This window comes from Phoenix dactylifera, chromosome 8, assembly GCF_051530095.1.
Source record: "Phoenix dactylifera cultivar Ajwa chromosome 8, Ajwa_hap1_PhDact_Kaust_v1.1, whole genome shotgun sequence".
NCBI classification, from domain to species: domain Eukaryota; kingdom Viridiplantae; phylum Streptophyta; class Magnoliopsida; order Arecales; family Arecaceae; genus Phoenix; species Phoenix dactylifera.
In genome coordinates this window covers 28,052,226-28,069,924 of record NC_143197.1, presented here as the reverse complement: position 1 = coordinate 28,069,924, position 17,699 = coordinate 28,052,226, and the positions used below count along the sequence as shown (strand labels likewise).

The 17,699-nt window shown below is 35.8% G+C and overlaps 2 protein-coding genes across 2 annotated transcripts; one reads left to right on the top strand and one right to left on the bottom strand.

Moving 5' to 3' along the window:
- The first annotated feature begins 925 nt into the window (after positions 1-925).
- Positions 926-11,378, top strand: LOC103716686 (V-type proton ATPase subunit E-like). Its single transcript, XM_008804788.6, has 6 exons — positions 926-1,323; positions 2,524-2,624; positions 6,129-6,285; positions 7,472-7,665; positions 9,638-9,737; positions 10,735-11,378. Exons 1-6 carry the CDS (start codon positions 946-948, stop codon positions 10,768-10,770), a joined length of 966 nt encoding a protein of 321 aa, XP_008803010.2. The 5' UTR covers positions 926-945; the 3' UTR covers positions 10,771-11,378.
- Positions 11,379-12,875: 1,497 nt separating this feature from the next.
- LOC103716687 (BTB/POZ domain-containing protein At3g08570) lies at positions 12,876-17,365 on the bottom strand. Its single transcript, XM_008804789.5, has 4 exons — positions 17,157-17,365; positions 16,453-16,519; positions 14,476-15,621; positions 12,876-13,590 (listed from the first exon to the last, which is right to left on the bottom strand). Exons 1-4 carry the CDS (start codon positions 17,339-17,341, stop codon positions 13,060-13,062), a joined length of 1,929 nt encoding a protein of 642 aa, XP_008803011.4. The 5' UTR covers positions 17,342-17,365; the 3' UTR covers positions 12,876-13,059.
- Between the last annotated feature and the right edge of the window lie 334 nt (positions 17,366-17,699).

Below are 17,699 nucleotides of genomic sequence, written 5' to 3'. Positions count from 1 at the left end.
TGGCTGTTGCTTGTTGCTTCGGGAGATTTGTGGTTTAAACATAAGGAGGGCTCGCTCTTGAAAAGGATATACTCATCTTTTGATTCAGTTAGCCATGCTCACGCCAAACTAGTATGAGCTGCCGATGTATCAAAAAAAAAGAAAAAAAAATAAAAAAAAGAAGAAGAAAAGATACACTTGAATAAAGCTTGTGGAAAAGATGAAGCACCATATCTTACCGCACACTGGATGATTATGATAGTATAATAATGATTATAATAAGAAACATTATAACATAGTGAGCATCATGCTGTTATGGTTTTGATAGAAAATTAATTCTACTATTAAATCATGGTTTGATTACCACAATAAAACTTACTATAGTATATAGCACTATAAAGTTTTTGGATATTAGCAATGGGATGCATTATTATAATTACACATATTCATAAGATTTATATTATAATAACCAATAATTACTATGTAACAATTATAATTATATTTTTACAATGATGCCCACTAAACTGATTATATCGCTGCAAAATTATTTGATTTATAATAATTAGGTATATTAAATGACAAATAGTTACATATATTAGTTATCATAATATAATTATGATTGTTATTATAATATTATATATAGAAATTAAAATAAGAATCATTAAGATAAAATTAATAATGATTAAATAATTATATTATGACCATAATGATAGTTAGGTTATTTATTTGATATTATGATAAGTATACATGTTATTGTAAATACAAAGCTATATTCTATAAGATATTAAAAGAATCTATTGATACTGAATATATTAAAATTATAATATTATCATATATAAATTATATTGTGGTGAGAGGATACAAGTTAGGCGGGATGAGATTTTCTACCCTTTTTCTCCTACTATATCAAATATAACTTATGAGCCAACTTGTCATCTTTCATAAATATTGCACGCCAATTAATTTATGCCCTGGAGTCCAGGTACCTTCGGTGAGCTTAACCATCTTCCCTCTTTCTCGCCCTGCTCTCGTAGCAACGGACAAAACGCCGGCTCGAGCCCCTTCTCCCGTGATTCTTTCCGTCCGTGGTTGGTTCCCGATCCGATCCCCACTGTATTGTCTCTCTCTCTCGCGATCGATCGAACGCTAATAGAAGAAGAACAGAGAACCCGCCGTCGGGGAGAAACCCTAGCTTTTTTATTGGGGGAGGCGCGGAGAGGCGAAGAGGAGGAGGTGGGAACGATGAACGACGCCGATGTCTCGAGGCAGATCCAACAGATGGTGCGGTTCATCCGGCAGGAGGCCGAGGAGAAAGCCAATGAGATCTCCGTTTCCGCTGAAGAGGTTTTGTTCCGCAAATCTCGAACGCTGTCTCTTTTCTTTATAAATAAAGCTGTCTCTTTTCACTCACTTTGTTTCTCTTGTTTTGATGGAATCTTTCGCTTTATACGCTGTTTACAGTGATCGGTTTGCCGTCAAAATAGCATCTTGGGTGCCTTTGTTCCTTTTGGTTTCTTGTAATCGCTTTGATGAACCCGCTCATTAGTCTTTTTAATAATACGAGGCTAAAATCTGCGCTAGATTTCTTGGTTGTTCAGCAATTTTAAATATTGAAACTTTTTTTAAATCAAGAATGATTTCCCCCCCTATTCCCGATTTTCTGGAGGAATTTTTGCAAATATCAACTTTTTCCCTACTTTTCTCGTCAAACTGATATTACCCTATTCGTTACCCTGGAATCAAGACTTTATCTTGGCATCGATATCAAAGAATATGAGAGAGAGACCAGTGCCTTCAATAATAACTTTATTCTGGCACTGGAAACTAAGACTTAATTAAAGAGAGATCTTTTTTTTCTGATGTGATATACCAAAATAATTAAACTGTTGTTCTGTTAGTCCTGAATGTTCAATCAGTATATCCAGATAGTCTAAAAATACTTGTTAAGGGAGTATAGCTGGTCTTTATTGTTATATTACCCCGTTTATCTTTGACATGGAATGATATTGGATTATAGTCCTTAGACAAATGGTTAAAATGGTTGGTTACCATGATGGAGTTGTGGGTTGAATATATATTAATGTTTTAAAAGATTGCGGATGGCAGACAGGTGGCCATATCGCATAGTGCCTAAATGCTGGGCAGGTGCCAAAACATCAGAATGCCCAAGAAAGAAAAAGTAATAAATAGAAGGAGAAATTTAAAAGTCCATTATCTGTAACATGAAACATAACAGGAAGTGCCTAGGTGGTCATGGTTGTTGTATTTATGGAGTTACGTTATCAAAATGATAATATGTCACTATGGATGATATCCTTCTTCTTGGCACTTGGATTGCACTTATCCATTTGAAAAACAAAGAGAGAAAAGAAAATGAAACTGGGGCATATGTTCATGTGAAGAATCTTACACAAGGTTAAAACGGAAGTATTGATAACTTTATGTGCTTTTAAGAGTGCTCGACTATCAATATTTTTTTATGCTTTTATTAGATACATTAGGATAATTGGCTTGTTGTGAGACATTTTCCCCCATTGCATGCAGGAATTCAACATAGAAAAGCTGCAGCTAGTTGAAGCAGAGAAAAGAAAGATCCGACAAGAATATGAACGTAAGGAAAAACAGGTGGAAATTCGCAGGAAAATGTGAGTATGTGTTCTGAATCGGTCTCAAAAAATTAGCCACAATTTGTAGTTAATCTTGGCCAAGATAATTGTTTAGGATCCTTCACGACTTTCTCTAGTTATTTATCAATTTTTTCAAGACAATAAGAGACAATGTGCTCCTTTGATTGTGACATTATGGGCTTTTTGCAAGCAACATATGGCAAAAAGTGTATAGGAATACTGACATCTTATCCTTTAGAAGTTCCTATGCAACAATTAAAAGACTTGTACAACCCATGTTGGTCTTCTTATACAAATCTGAGCAGGCATTATACTTTGTCTCCCTGCAATACATATCAAACTTGGTCTAGTCTGTAACAACATCATCCCAGCCTCACACAAATAATGCTACAAGGCTGTGCCTTCCATATATAAGGGTTGCACGTAGAGCTTAGGTTTATGCAAAGGCCCATACCTAGACTCATGTAAAACCTTATATAAGCCCATAAAAGGGTCACCCACTTGCTTATAAGTTTTATACAAATGCAAGAAGGGAGATTTGGAACTTTTACCAGGACATCTATCAAAGTTAAATATTGCCATGGTATGCAAAATGCATTTTCCAATGTTCTATGAGACCTAACACACCCTTCTTAATGAACCCTAAAAGTACAACTTTTACCAAAACCTTCTAACAATATTGATGGTTCCTAACAAGCCATGGATAATCCTTATCACAAAATTTGCCAAGTCTTAAAAAACTAGCAGTACAATCTCACCTATTCCTTGTACGAGCCGCATAACATTGCTGGTAGACATATTTTGAGTCCGCTCTCATTCTTGCACAATATTCATACATGGCTTGCAGTTGTACCTTTGTACTTTAGTACAAACACATAAGGGGGTTATAACTTTGCAAGTATGCCAACATTTTAGGAATCTATATGCACATTGGGCACCTTAACTTTGTGTAGAGCCCCTAACTAGACCTTTGTGCACCATCTCCCTAAAGATTGTACATATATTTTAGAAACCTAGAGGAAGTCTACAACCCAATAAGTCTTGTCACCATGGCCTTGTCCAAGGTATGTTGTCTTCTTTTTAAGAACTTCTAATAACACAACCTCTCTTCCTTACATTCAATGGGGGCTTGTGAGTCTTGCAGTAGAGCTTTCACAAGGCTTGATACATCGATATTGTTGTTTGTGTAGGATGGGATGCATGGTACCTCCTATCATTTATATGAGAAAGTCAACCATCAATGTAGGTTGTGAAAAGCTTGTGAGATTGTACAAGACTTAGTATAGTATGTACAGATCTTAAAACCTCAATATACGCCATGCTGTTAATGTTCTTCACCTTTTGTTATACAATAATGTGGCACTGCCAATGGTATTGTTTAAGCTGTTCTTGACTTCTATAAGATAAATTTGGTCAAGAAACAAAAAGTAAAGAAAATTGGCTTCTTGAACAAAATAAACATGATATTTTCAGTTCATCTTTTTAACATCCATAATGGTTGGCTAAGCAACAAATTGACTTTGAAAAACCCATTCCAGTGCTAATTAGGGTAGATTGATATGGTGTGTTCACAAAAAATTTCAAAGGGGTTAATAACTGCGTTTATTTGATAATCGGAGTCATTGTTACAACTTCATCTAATATCTGGAGCAAAGCAATGATTGGGTGTGGGTTCAAACTTTGGAATACATATGTCACTGACATGGCCATTAATTTTATATTAGGATTCTGGTTTGGCTACACAGCTGCTCTTTTTTATGTTATATTATGGATGTACATCAATTTTCTAATATTTTCTTTCAGTATGCTACCTAAGAAGTTATGCACGTTCTATGAAGTGAATCCCACATCTTTCAAGCAACATGATTGTGTTGGCATTTCAAAATGTTTACATTGGTTAGATTGTGAACGTTAGTCCCATGCATAATATTTGTGTGCTAATGCAATCTGACCATGGTTGCTTCATTAGGATTTACCAGAGAATGATTACATGCAATCTCACCTTTCTTTTTCCTTGGTTTTAGTTTTCTCTTTTATGTAAAGGAAATTTTATGAAGGTTATATCTCATGCCTACAACATTTAAAATGTTTGCTCCAGTCAAATTGAGAATACTTTATTCTATTAAAAAAATGTGCAGCAAGGAAGATGGCCTTATAGCCAAGTAACATACCCCTTGTCGGTCTACCAAAGTTATTGCATCCTTGTGCATACCTGTGCATGCACATGCACGTGTGACACACACACACACACACACACACACAGAGAGAGAGAGAGAGAGAGAGAGAGAGAGAGAGGGTACAAAAGAGGCTTTTGTCCACTGGTCCTTTTTCCCAGAAAAATTACAAAAAGGAAGAAATATATAAGGACGGCCCTCAACTGCTTGTCCCCAATGAATTTTGATGCCAGGAATGTTCAAACCAAAGGTGCTAAAGCAAAAAATGTAATGGCCTACTTTCAATTATTTTTTGTTAACAGAAATTGGATAGTGCATATTATTCTTCGTACAAACATTTTATCAAGTTACTGAGGTTAACTGTCCCTTACATTATAACTGATAGGTGATGGTCGAAAATCTTCAAAAATAAGAAGACAAATGGTTAGAAATGTGAATTGGAGTGAATGTAATACTTCTCTTTAGTGTGTTACTCATGGAAGGCTCTCTCCTTCTCAAATGCCATAGCGAGGAAAATAGCACTGAGTCAAAAGGAATATTTCTTGTTGGGAGCTATTTGTAGAATGTTTGCTCATGAACCATACCTTTTTCCATAAGCCTCACCTGTGTAGCGATTGCATTTGCTAGACATGGGTCTGCATTTGTCTCAACTTCAGTTTTGATAGTGCAAAAGGAAATATAAGTAAAAACCAAAAAAGAGTGTGAATCATGAAGATAATTTGCACTTAACTTGAAATGTACTGTATTTTTGAGGACCTCTTGGTATATTGCTTTAGTGGTTTCAGATTGTTGCAATTCAAAAAATATATTTTCTAAAAGTGAAAATCAAAAATCAGATTTCATGTCATTTTAGAGTGCAAGAGATCATTTGATTGTTTGATGACACTCTAAACATCTATACATGTAACCTCAAGAATAGCCAAGCCTATGGAAGATCTAGCTTTTCAGTTTAATTTATTTCAAACCCAAATATCATAATGCTTCGAAATCTTCTAAAAACTTGCATAGTCCAATTTAAATCTTCAGCAAATGTTTAGTATTCAAGGAAACGATGAAGTACACAAAAGCAGCAACAAGTTGGCTGTACAATAAGTTAAGGTTGGAACATCCACAAACCAAACTCAGCTTTGGGTTAGTCCCAGACAAAAACGGGATGTCTTGATTTTGGTTGTGGAGTTTTGAAACTCATGTATGAAATTATGATAACAGCAAGGATAGCCATGCGAGTAAATTTTCCTGATACATATCATTACAGTAGGTTTCTAGCAATTTGTGGTTGCATGTTGTCATTTTAGCTTCTAGAATTTGTTTTAGCAGATTTTCATCCATCATTGAAGTCTTTTTGCAGTGAATACTCAATGCAGCTCAATGCGTCACGCATTAAAGTTTTGCAAGCCCAAGATGATCTCGTAAATTTGATGAAGGAGACTGCTAGCCAGGAGCTTCTGCGTGTTTCTAATAATTCACAGGCCTATAAAAGGCTTTTGAAAGACCTTATTGTCCAGGTAATAAAGAAGTGTATTTTTGCATATATACCCAATAGCCAATTGCATATTTACCCTTGAAAAGTTGAAAATTGCATATTTACCTGTAGATCCAATTCCTTTTGCTAATTTACCCTTGCTGCCGTCACCTTCTAGTACGTATTGTTAGATGGCGTTGTTAAAATATTATTAAATTTACGAAATTGTATTTTTGACCTCATGGAACCAGCCCTTCAACTAAAACACGAACCTCTTGGCTGCTAAGGCGGTATTGGATGATGGTTTAACATGATGATTTATTTTACTTATAGTAATTGAATTGAATTATTTCTACTAACTAATAATATTTGAATTGGTTTACTGCTATTTTAAAGTGAAGTTATGAGAACTTTCAAAGGAATAAAATGAAGCAAGCATTACTTATTTTTCTGTCAAAAAGGATAAAATTAACTGTTTAAAATATTATAAGCTAGTAAAATACTATAAGTTACTGGAACACTTGAGTTCAATCACTATAAGTAAAATGGATCATCATATTAAGTCGTCATCAAGTATTATACTAGCAGTAAAGAATTTGTGTTTTATTTAAAGGTTAGGGGTTCAATTCTGCTCTTGAACGGTATTTTAATTTAATTTTTTTAGAGCCAGTTCTATTGTGTAAAAATGTTATTTTGTAAAGTTAATGATAGTTTAACTGCAGTTTAATGGTGCCGTCTTATGGTACCTAATGGAAGGTGGTAACATGGCTAAATATGCAAAAGAGGTGGATCTAGGGGTAAATATGCAAATTGTAACTTTGTGGGAGTAAATATGCAATTGGACATTTTACAGGGGCATATATGGAAAAATACCTAAGAAAAATGTTGCTTTATCCTAATTGGGCATTTTCATTTGATGTTGGGTTACATTGTACCATGACTGCTTGTTTTTCCAAAAAATTTTCATGGGAATAAAAGGGTAAATAACATAAAATAAGGCCATGAAATACAGGTGGACTCAACTGGTTTGTAGTTGTTACCATAAATTTATATGAAAAATTCCAGGGGCATGCCATCTATAATTTTTTTATATGAAATTTAGAGTGGTTATCTACTTTTTCTTTGTTTCTTTATTTCATCAACAATTGCCTTCTTTCTTTTCTTCTGTTTTTTGGTTGGGTTCTCTTTTTAACAGAAGGATAATTGGATCTGTGTGTTGTGATTTCCAGAGCTTACTGCGTCTGAAAGAGCCATCCATTTTACTACGGTGTAGGGAGGTTGACCATACACTGGTAGAGTCTATCTTGAATGAAGCTAAACAAGAGTATGCAGATAAAGCACAAGTTCATCCTCCAAACATTAATATTGATCATGTGTATCTTCCAGCACCTCCAACTAGCAGTGAAGCTCATGGAACTTTTTGGTAATTTCTCAGCTAGTCAGATTCAGTACAGAATTTGAATATACTAGGAATATGCCAACTTCTAGGATTAAATTCTAAATTTAGAGGAAGTCATTAAATCCTCTGCGAGCAACATAATTTGTAGAGACTGCTTCTGCAATACTACATGCTTTCTTGTTTAAACAGGATGTATGCCATGCTTTATAGTGCGTTGGACACAGTGATTTAGGTAGTTTGCATGCAAGTCCTTTGAGCACAATTTAAAACCTGCAAGTTGACATGTTCAAATATGCATGGTCTCATATAGTCCTGATCTTCTCTGTAATGTATAATTCACTATTGGAGCCTTTCTTCAGCCACATCATGTAGCATGGAAGACTTTGATCTTTCACAGATATGATCTTAGCCTAAAAAAATGTGCATCAGTGGATCTATTTAAACCTGCCGATGTTTCTGTGATGTGGATTTTTGACTTTTCTCTACCTCTGTTGTATCTCTAGAAGTGCTCCACTTGTGTTAGCAATTCATTTGCTATCTGCTTGTCTTTGCTAGCAAATGATTACCGGCACAATTATACTTTGGGTTCTGTCAGTCTTAACCCTTTAAAATTTGACCACCAAGTAATCATTTCCGATGAAATCTGGAATCCTAAATTGTATGGGAATCCAACACCTTCACCAGCACCAACTCTTTTTCTCTTTCAAATGTCTCTGCATGTTTCTTATTGGCTTGGAAATTATTCACCTTTAGGTCTGCCATATTTTGTGTCATGTGTAGTATAAATACGGGTAGTCATTAAGTGGAAGGAACAGAATATATGGTTGGGTGATGTTGAAGGGAGAAATGTGTAAATCTAGTACAAGGGAGTTTACGGATAGATAGTTTTCAAAAATTGGAAACTTGGAGTAAGTGCCCACTCATAATGAAATATGTATATCCAACGTGATGAAGACCTAGGAGTTGTCCATTAACATTTCCTCTTTTTAGCTTTTTTTCATTATGATATCCATTTTTGCAATGCAGTAAATGTTGGTTTGCTCTATGATAAATAAAAGGAAAACATGACAAATATGAATGTGTTACTTCAAGATATTATGATTCAATAACATTTGAAGAAGAAGAAGATGGTACCAATTCTCAACCCTTCACCAAACTGTGAAGTGTAGAGGCCCAGCAAGGTCCGTCGAATCGGTACCGGGGCTCATACCGGTCGGCAGATGGATTGGTACGGTACCAGTTCGGTACCGTACCGACACACGGTATGCTTGAGCGTGCTGATTCCGTACCAGCACGCCTTTTTTTTTTAGAGTTTTTCAAGTTGATTTAATTGGTAATCAATTTTTTTGAACCTTTTCAATAATTTTAAGTCTAATTTGATGTTTTTGATGTTCTTTTGATGTGTTTTTGATGTTTCTATAATCCCAGTTTAACCTAGATGATGCATCTTATTATTTTAAAATGATACAAAATATAAAACGATTAGTGAGATGCTTCATACTATAAGAAGCAACATGAAATATTCTCAAATCAAGTAGTGAGGTAAAAAATATAAAATAATACAATCAATTACATATATTTAAAGTACAACATACATACTAATATCTAAAATCTCGTCAAGTGGCGATGGCTCTCATAGATATCTAGATCATCGGCATGGTCAGGACTCTTAGTTGACATTCATGCATACTTTTAGATTACAACTTAGCTGACACAATTGTTTAGTGATGTTTAAACTTTTTCGTTTTATGTTGATACCGAACTTATTAAAGACTTCCACATTATTAGTATTTCAACATTCTCTAATCCTCTTACATATTTGCATCGTTAGTCAATGTTGTTTCTTTTTTCTCCTTCCCCCTTCTGTAACATTAAACTAGCAAGGCAACTGATCTATTTGAAAATTGGCAGTTGACTATTTATTTCTGTACGAGCTTCTTGATGGACTTTGATTGGTCTAAAACAATGATCCGTTGTGTTTCCCATGATGTAACAGCTCTGGAGGTGTTGTTTTGGCTTCACAAGATGGGAAGATTGTCTGTGAGAACACACTGGATGCAAGACTAGAGGTTGCTTTCAGACAGAAATTACCTGAGGTAATCTTTCAGGCCTGAATTTTTTTAACATTCTAACGAGATAGATACATTTCAAAAAGAATGCTTTATGATGTATATCCTGAAGATGTGAGTTTAACGACGTGTATTGGCTCGACCACTCTTGAAAGACTAATGGTCCTTATATGTCCCTGTTAATACTTGTGTTGGCAGGTGTCCGTCTTTGGTGTGCAACTTTTGTCATTATGTCATTGTGCCTTTTACTTAGCTATTCGCTATTTTGAATTAATTATAAAGAAAGATAAGTTCAACCTTGGAGTCCTGTCTTTTTGCTCCATGCATTTTAGAATTTAAATGACTCTTTTATGAGAACGTTTTTTTAATGAATTTTTGACTCATAAAATTAAAATATATATTTTTTATAAGAAGTAAACCCTAGAATGACATAAATATGAGATTTGAGGTTGACATTGGATTTTCAAAATTTTCTCTCATAGGACTGAAAAAAATAATATTGGTAAGGCTTATTTGTTCTAATCACTGAAAGGACTTTCAGCATCATACTTGTGAATATCTCCATGATGATATGTTGTATAAGTATTCTTATTTTTCTATTCATGTCTCTCTATTCGTATCAACACCTCAAATCTGTTGTTCACCAACTGGCTAGAAAAATTTGAGCTTATTTCTTGTGCAATCTGTCATAATAAGGCTATCAATCTGGACCACTGAATATTGCTTCTAATCAAATAATAGTTTTCTTTAGTATAGCAACGGAGATGTTGATAGCTTTTCTCATTGGTAGACTGCTGGTATTGTTGATGATTTTTATGCTGCAATAGATAAAATGAATGGTCTGGTTAATTGGATTGGATTTGTGCTTTAAAAGGTTATGACATGGAATAACCCTGCAATGCTTACAGATTCAATATAACCATTTTAGAAATGCTCACATGTTTATTTGGTGAACTTCATAGCTGATTGCATGTTGTTATCCTCTCATGTTACTAAGAATATGATTTCCCCGCCTTTCTTGCAGATCAGAAAGCGTCTTTTTGGGAAGATGGAAGCCTGACTTGTTCATATCTGTATTTTTCTTGCAATAAAACATCACTCGTCCTTTCACCCATTTCTGTAATGGGTCCTATATCTTCTCTATTAAACCTCCTCCGCTTGGTCCAAATTTGAGCTTGACAGTCTTTAAGCAATGATAGTAAAGAGGTATGGTCTTGCATTCACATGCACCAGAGTCGCTGTTCTTTCACATGCCGAACAAAATCTGTTTCATCTTATCACAAAATTCTGGTATTGTACTTGCTGTAGATGCTTTGAATGTGCTTACCCATACACTGGGATCCTGGGACAAGCACTTCCGCCCTTTGCTTGCTCTCTCTGTGTCTGCCTTTTGTCAGACCGAAATCTGAGTTACTGATAGTTCACAAGTTAGATAAGTTAGATTCAAGGTTGCATGTTGTTTAAAGTAGTATTTCTAAGATTTGGACCCAAGGTATTGCTGGTAGAGTTGGATTCTGGAAGAAAGGGTCAGGAAGATATTTTGATCTACATAAGATTTCTGTTGATGTTCTTAAGTACCAACAAGAAGCTTGTCTTTGCATTATGCTTATGTATGCATCACATTGACCGGTGGTTGGCTGTGAAAATTTCATGATTTGAGTTATCCAATACTCTCTTGTTTCTTGTTGCCTGATTTTTTTCACCCCATTCTGAAGTTGTCAAAGCGATCAGTGTGGCCATGTTTTACCCATTGTGTTTAAAATTATTTCTTATTTCATGAATGCTAAGTATTTAGATGTAGAAAGAATGAGTAATAACAGAATTCATCGAACTTTCTAGAGAATATTAAGCTTTCAAATGGTGAGATGATTATATATGAGTTGTTTCATGGATGCTAAGTATTAAGAGGTTGTGCTGCTGGCGGCTAGAATTATTTTATTAAAAATATTTATTCCAACTTATATCATATATAACTAAATCCAAAATGTTTGGTTGAGGTAATTTGTTTGTTTGGATGGACATTTAATATGTTTTACTGTCCATGTATCTTTAGTAGGGCCATAGATGTGTGCCCAAGAAGAAGGAGAAGAAATATAATTTAAGGGTTTTAGTTATTACAAGCTTTTGCTTCAATGTTAAGAAAAGCGGAAGTTGGATCCTTATTAGAATTTGAATCCTTTTCTGAAATCTTCAAAACATGGGGCAGTGTGTTGGAGTTTTAAAAATGTAGGAAAGCTGGAACCAGGATCAAGTGGAGCAAACTCCTGCCCATTTTAGGTTCACAGAAGAAACAGAACTAATATTTGATGTTTTTCTAAATATTGGTTCTGAAGTGATCAAACGCTATTTGTTAATACATCTGTATGAAAATTGTCAAACATTATGCTAGCTTTGACAAGTTCTCTCTTATCTGGATCATTATAGAAATGGGCTGAGGTATCTGGGTCCTAGAACTCGTTTGGGAAAAATAGTTTATGGAAATATGATGTCTAAAAAACATCGTGTTGGTATATTTAATTGATTATAAGAAGACATTACATTCTAGAATGGTATGTATTTGGTTAAGCACCTATTTTTTTTAAATATATATATATAAATATCTATCATACTTTTGATTAAAAAAATATTTTATTCATGGACTTTAATAGCATAAGAATACTTTTAGAAAAAAACGATATCAATTTACAACCATAGTTTGTTTATGCCGTCTATGAATTTTTCTTTCTAATGAAATATAAAAATTTTATTTTTATAAAAATACTATTTTTTTAGCTCTTTTTCTTGAAAACTCTAATTTTTTATTTTTTCGTTGTTCATAGTTTTCTCCATTTTTTTTCTGCGAACCAGATGGGTTCCGTCTAAAATGTAATAAAGATAGTTTTATTTTTACATGTTGACCCAGTGAACCTGAATCTGCCCAAATATATAATGACATAAGTATTGTTTGGCTGCCAAGGCCCGTTAAGTCTCGGCTACCATGACATGGTCTATAACATTAAAACCTATGCTCGCATTGGATTGGGATGTGGATCCAAGGACCATCAAGCCCGACCCTCTCTTTTCTGTAGAAGGGAATCAACCTGCAGAGCTCTGGAGACTAGCTGCCCCCATGGTACTTTGTACATATTAAAAAAGCACAGAGAGAGAAAGAGAGAGAGAGAGAGAGAGAGAGCAGATACATCCTTCTTGCATTATTAACTTATCCACCAACAGTGGTTTCAGGTATGCCTGTGAGCACTAATAAGATCTCAAAAGATCATACAGTGAACAAACTGCATGGTTGTACGTGTACTCCATAATCTAACCAAGGTAAATATAACTTCTCACAACAACAAAACCCCACTGCAATCTATGAGACAGATTGTCTTTGCCGCCTCCTGCTCTTTCCATCTGATGCCTGCAACTTCTTCGTGCTCTTATGCTGTTTTCCAGTGGCTGGGCCAAACATTGCTATCCGGCCTATTCCCCTAGAAAGAGATGCAAAGAATGCTCTACCATGTTCCCCTGATCTACTATCCCTCATCCCTTGCTTCATGAATGCCTGTTCCTTCTCCAATTCGCTGAGCCTCACTCGCATCCTGGATATCTCTAGCTTCAGCTCCCGGTTCTCCCTTCGCAACGAAGCATAGTTGTCTCTCGGTGACACTGCAGCACTTGGGACCCCGCTGCTACTGATCATCCTCTGAGAGAACCCGTCGCCGGAGTTCCCTGAGAGGGCAGACTTGAGGCGAAGCTGCTCGAAATAGAGAACACGGATGACCATCTGGACAGGAAGGCGGTCATTTTGAGCGGCGTGGTTTGAGGCTTCCTGGGAGAGCTTCTGGCAGTCAATGAGCTTGCACAGCTTCTTGCATTCAGACTCTGTCAGGGATGGATGGGCCTGATTGAGTTCAAAAGCTTGGTCAAGCATCTCAGGAAAAGCAAAAAGCATGAAACTTGAAAGATTTTCTACAAATTCATGTTGAGTTATCGCATATTTTCGTTACAAGAAAATAAGGTCATGTAATAAAACAGTCATGCATTCATAATGAAAAATTAACTCAAAAAAGACCAGACTGATCTTTCAAAATTTTAACTTGGAGTGAATTGAGTAACCAAGCAAGTTACTAATAATGGGTAACTTTTGTTTGGAAGATAATTGAGAGATGAAGTTACAGTTCTCACTTAAGAAGACTATGCAAAAAAAATTTCTGATAAAAGAAATGTTTCTGAAATGTTTAAAGAATTGGATCCTCTGGATTACATTGTAAAGTTCATCGAAATTTATTGAGTAATGACAATATTAGTTTTGTTAAATTTAAACCTTGAGCTTCCATTATATATGTGCTTGTATTTATGTGCAAGCGCATTTGTGCGCGCGCGTGCATGCATGTGTGAAACAGTGATAAACATAACAGACAGCAAACCGAATAAGGCAAATTTTTAGTAACTCCATACTACTCACTTTTCCTGTTTTCATATTGAACTAATATCTTCACCAAAATTTAAAAAACTGCTCGATTCTTACAGGGTACATCTTGAGTAAAACATGATGAAGTTAATTGCCACATGTCAAATAAGGCTAAATAGAAAATAAACCAGAAGAAAAATCATGAAATAAAATAATAGTAAGGTGAACTAAATGAGGCAGCAGGTCAAGAACATGCTACATTGAGACCTAGATGTTACAAAAAGTATAATTGTATCTTTCAATTCACCATAGAAAAAAAGAAAGAAATGTATAATTATATTCACAGTAATTGCAAAATCAGGTTCAAATAGTTACCTTCAAGTATATGTCAATTGCTCTATAGAGTCCATCATCAATTACATGAGCATAATCTGGCAATAATTCAATGATAGCCATAATTTTTTGCAATTTTAGGCATGGATCTGGTGCAATTTCTGCCAGGTACCCATCCATAAGCCTCCCCACTTTCAGAACTGAACTGTGATTTGGAGATTTAAGACCTTCAGATTCATATCCACAATGCGATGACTCTTCAGAAGCTTCATCTTCAATCCTTTGCAGGAAATTCACTAGTATACGATGGACAGTATCAACATCAAACACTGAATCACTTGTCTGCAGTGAAGGAATGAGCAGGTCATCTAGTGATGCCATTTCCAATTGAAACCCAATCCTCCTTTCAAGCTCAAGCCTACAGCCAAGACCTGCATCCACCTCTATTGCCATCCTTAGCATCCCAAACAAAAAGGACAGAGGAACAGATGTGATCTTCTCTGTTGCTAAGAGACCAACAAGTGTTTCTATGATCACCCTCTGCTTGTCTCCAACGAAAGCACTAGAATCCCAAGCTTGTCGTCTTTCAATACCTTTTAGAGAGGTTTGGGCATAGTGCATAATTGATGTGGTAATGCTATCTGATCTCACCCCTGTCCTCCTCATGGCAGCAATAACTCGCTGATAAAGATCAATTCTTAGCACTGAAAGATCTTCAACCCACCAGTCCTGACAATCCATTTTCAACTTCCCAGATCCAGCATCACATTCCAAGCGGGCTAAACCAGAAACCAGCTGTTCCTTGCTAGCATTTATGGCAATTGCATCCACACATCTATTCAGTATACCGAGCTCCTCCACAATGGGATGCAAACCCTCACAAGCACATAAAACTTCGAGAGACTTCTCAAGGCTTTGCACCACAATCTCATTCATGTAGGTCTCTGTCCGGGCAATCAAGTTCTCCTCCTGGTAATCTTCTGTCATTTCTAGATACTCAGCAATGCATCGGAGATGAGCCACATTGCTGGTAGTGATTTCGAAGTTTGTTCCGTAGCAGAATTTTGCAGCAAGTTCAAATGCTGGAGCTCCCCCAGGTACATTGCAGAGCTCCAACTTAAAAAGATCAGGGTCCTTGGATTCCACTATCATCTTGCGAATTTTTCCACTCCGAGAAACCAAAGGGAACTTCAAAATAAAAAACAAGGTCAGAACAGATGTTACAAAGCCGATTTCCTCTATGTGAGTTGCACGGAGTGAATGAAGTTTCACCAAGAAGAAATAATAAATATATGGCTATGCACGAGATTACTAAATGCTAATTAGTGTGCAGATATTATGTCTAGGCTCTCTTGTCTGGAGTAAGGTAAGGGATGAAAAAAGATAAAGTGTGTTTATGTATGTATATGTATTTGTATATGTATATGTTTATGTATCTCTCTCTCTCTCTGTGTGTGTGTACTCATGGATGTCCTTTATGTTTTGATCCTGGTAAAGTCTAGGCTCTGCATCCTTTATTTTTTGACCACTGTCTTGCTGATATACTCATAGATGTCCATCTATGAATCAAACAAGAAAAGATTAAGCAACTTTATTAATGGATGGTCATTTATGTGGTTTCTTGGAAAATTAGCTTTCAAATATACAATCACAATCTTGCTATATTTGATTAAGATTGTTCTCTCATGGTAAAGGATGTCCACATTGACTCATACTGCAAATCTAGATTTTCAATCATTATAATAGTGGTTTTCTCCCTTGTTTCATTTCATTGCTTACAGCACACATTGCATTTCGTGGGCAATTATTAACTGGTCAAATATAGCTAAATCATATCATATTCAATCTTTAGAACAGTATCTGCATTCTGCACAATACTATAAGCACCAGAATCCAGAATTCTCATAGGAGGAGTGTGCATCAATGACACATATCTGAAAGAAAGGGTAATGTAAACTATATAAATAGAAGAAACAGAAAGCTATTCATGAACAATTTCATTAAAACATCCATGTATACCTTGTGCAACAGAAATGATTGGCCATCCACATAAATCGTTATATCCCCAACAACATCAGAAAATATCCTGCACATATTGTGATAATCTTTACAATAGGAAACAGGCCAAGTACCACATTCTTACTTCCAAATCTAAATATCAAGCCATTAATACTGTATCACTCCCTGTTTTCTTCTTCAGCCCTCGAAGAATGATGGCAAGAGATTTTTGCTAACAAACCTCATAAATAGTGGCAAAAATAGAAATAAAAACTAGGTTATGAGTAATTTTTAAAATAAAAAATACAGTTTTTTGTTAAAAAAACCTTTTGACATTTCATACCTTTATTTTTTCTCTAAAAAAAGCTTTGCGAAAAAATAGTTCCCAAAAGGCAATGAATACATATAAAACAAGAACGCATTTATAGCTCAAATGCGAACGAAAATAAATTTTGAAAAAACTCTGTTTTGTTCGCATTTCATAATCCGTTACTTGACAAAAATGGGGAAAAGGGCCAAAAATATCCAAAAATCAAAATTTTCTTCTCCGAAGTCCCTAAACAAAACACCAAAGAGTAACACATTTAAAGCTCCCAATAAGAAAAACCCTGCAGAAAAAGAAATCCCAAAGGATCGATTCGATCTGACCAGATAAGATCTCCTCAACTCATCCGACAAATACAAAAGCAAGATCGAAGAAGAAATGACAGAAGGAAACGGATCACCTCCTACTGATCGAGTTACAGAAGCGCGGAGACGTCGCAAGCTTCATCGAGGAGAAAGGGAAAGCGCTCTCCGACGCCATCCCCATTGCTCTCTCTCTCTCTCTCTCCCTCTCTCTCCCTCCTCCTAGAGCTAAAGCTGAAAAGAAAGAACTGGAGTGGAGCTGTAATAAAAGGAGAGTGAACATGAGAAGGAAAGCTCGGCTTCTCACACACCCTCGGTTTTCACTGTTATTTGCGTTTATGCCACTGAGGGCGTGGTGGGAACCACGGGGTGGGTAGGAGTGGGAAAGAAGGAATGACGGACGATCGGATCATTTCGGTTCGCTTTCTCGACGCTGGTGTCCATGGATTGGACGCTTGAGGTGACGTGGAATGGATGTGGGTCCACGGTTGATCGTCCTGTCGTGTCGTGATGGGAGAGGGACGTATCTGATGGAAAAATCTGGTGGATTATCTTGTCGTTAGGTAGAAAAATAACAGTACAATGTAACAATCTAATGATCCCATCTAAAATAATTAATTTTTTTTATAAATATTTATTTT

What these genes read in the sequence shown, in the direction of transcription:
- LOC103716686 (XM_008804788.6), top strand. Translation starts at nt 946, where the DNA reads ATGCCCTGGAGTCCAGGTACCTTCGGTGAGCTTAACCATCTTCCCTCT. An exon ending in GTGGAAATTCGCAGGAAAAT is followed by an intron (nt 2,625 to 6,128) that starts GTGAGTATGTGT and finishes GTCTTTTTGCAG; the next exon opens with TGAATACTCAATGCAGCTCA. An exon ending in TCAGACAGAAATTACCTGAG is followed by an intron (nt 9,738 to 10,734) that starts GTAATCTTTCAG and finishes CCTTTCTTGCAG; the next exon opens with ATCAGAAAGCGTCTTTTTGG.
- LOC103716687 (XM_008804789.5), bottom strand. Translation starts at nt 17,341, where the DNA reads ATGTTCACTCTCCTTTTATTACAGCTCCACTCCAGTTCTTTCTTTTCA. An exon ending in AATCATTTCTGTTGCACAAG is followed by an intron (nt 15,622 to 16,452) that starts GTATACATGGAT and finishes TTTATTTTGAAG; the next exon opens with TTCCCTTTGGTTTCTCGGAG. An exon ending in CAATTGACATATACTTGAAG is followed by an intron (nt 13,591 to 14,475) that starts GTAACTATTTGA and finishes GAACTCAATCAG; the next exon opens with GCCCATCCATCCCTGACAGA.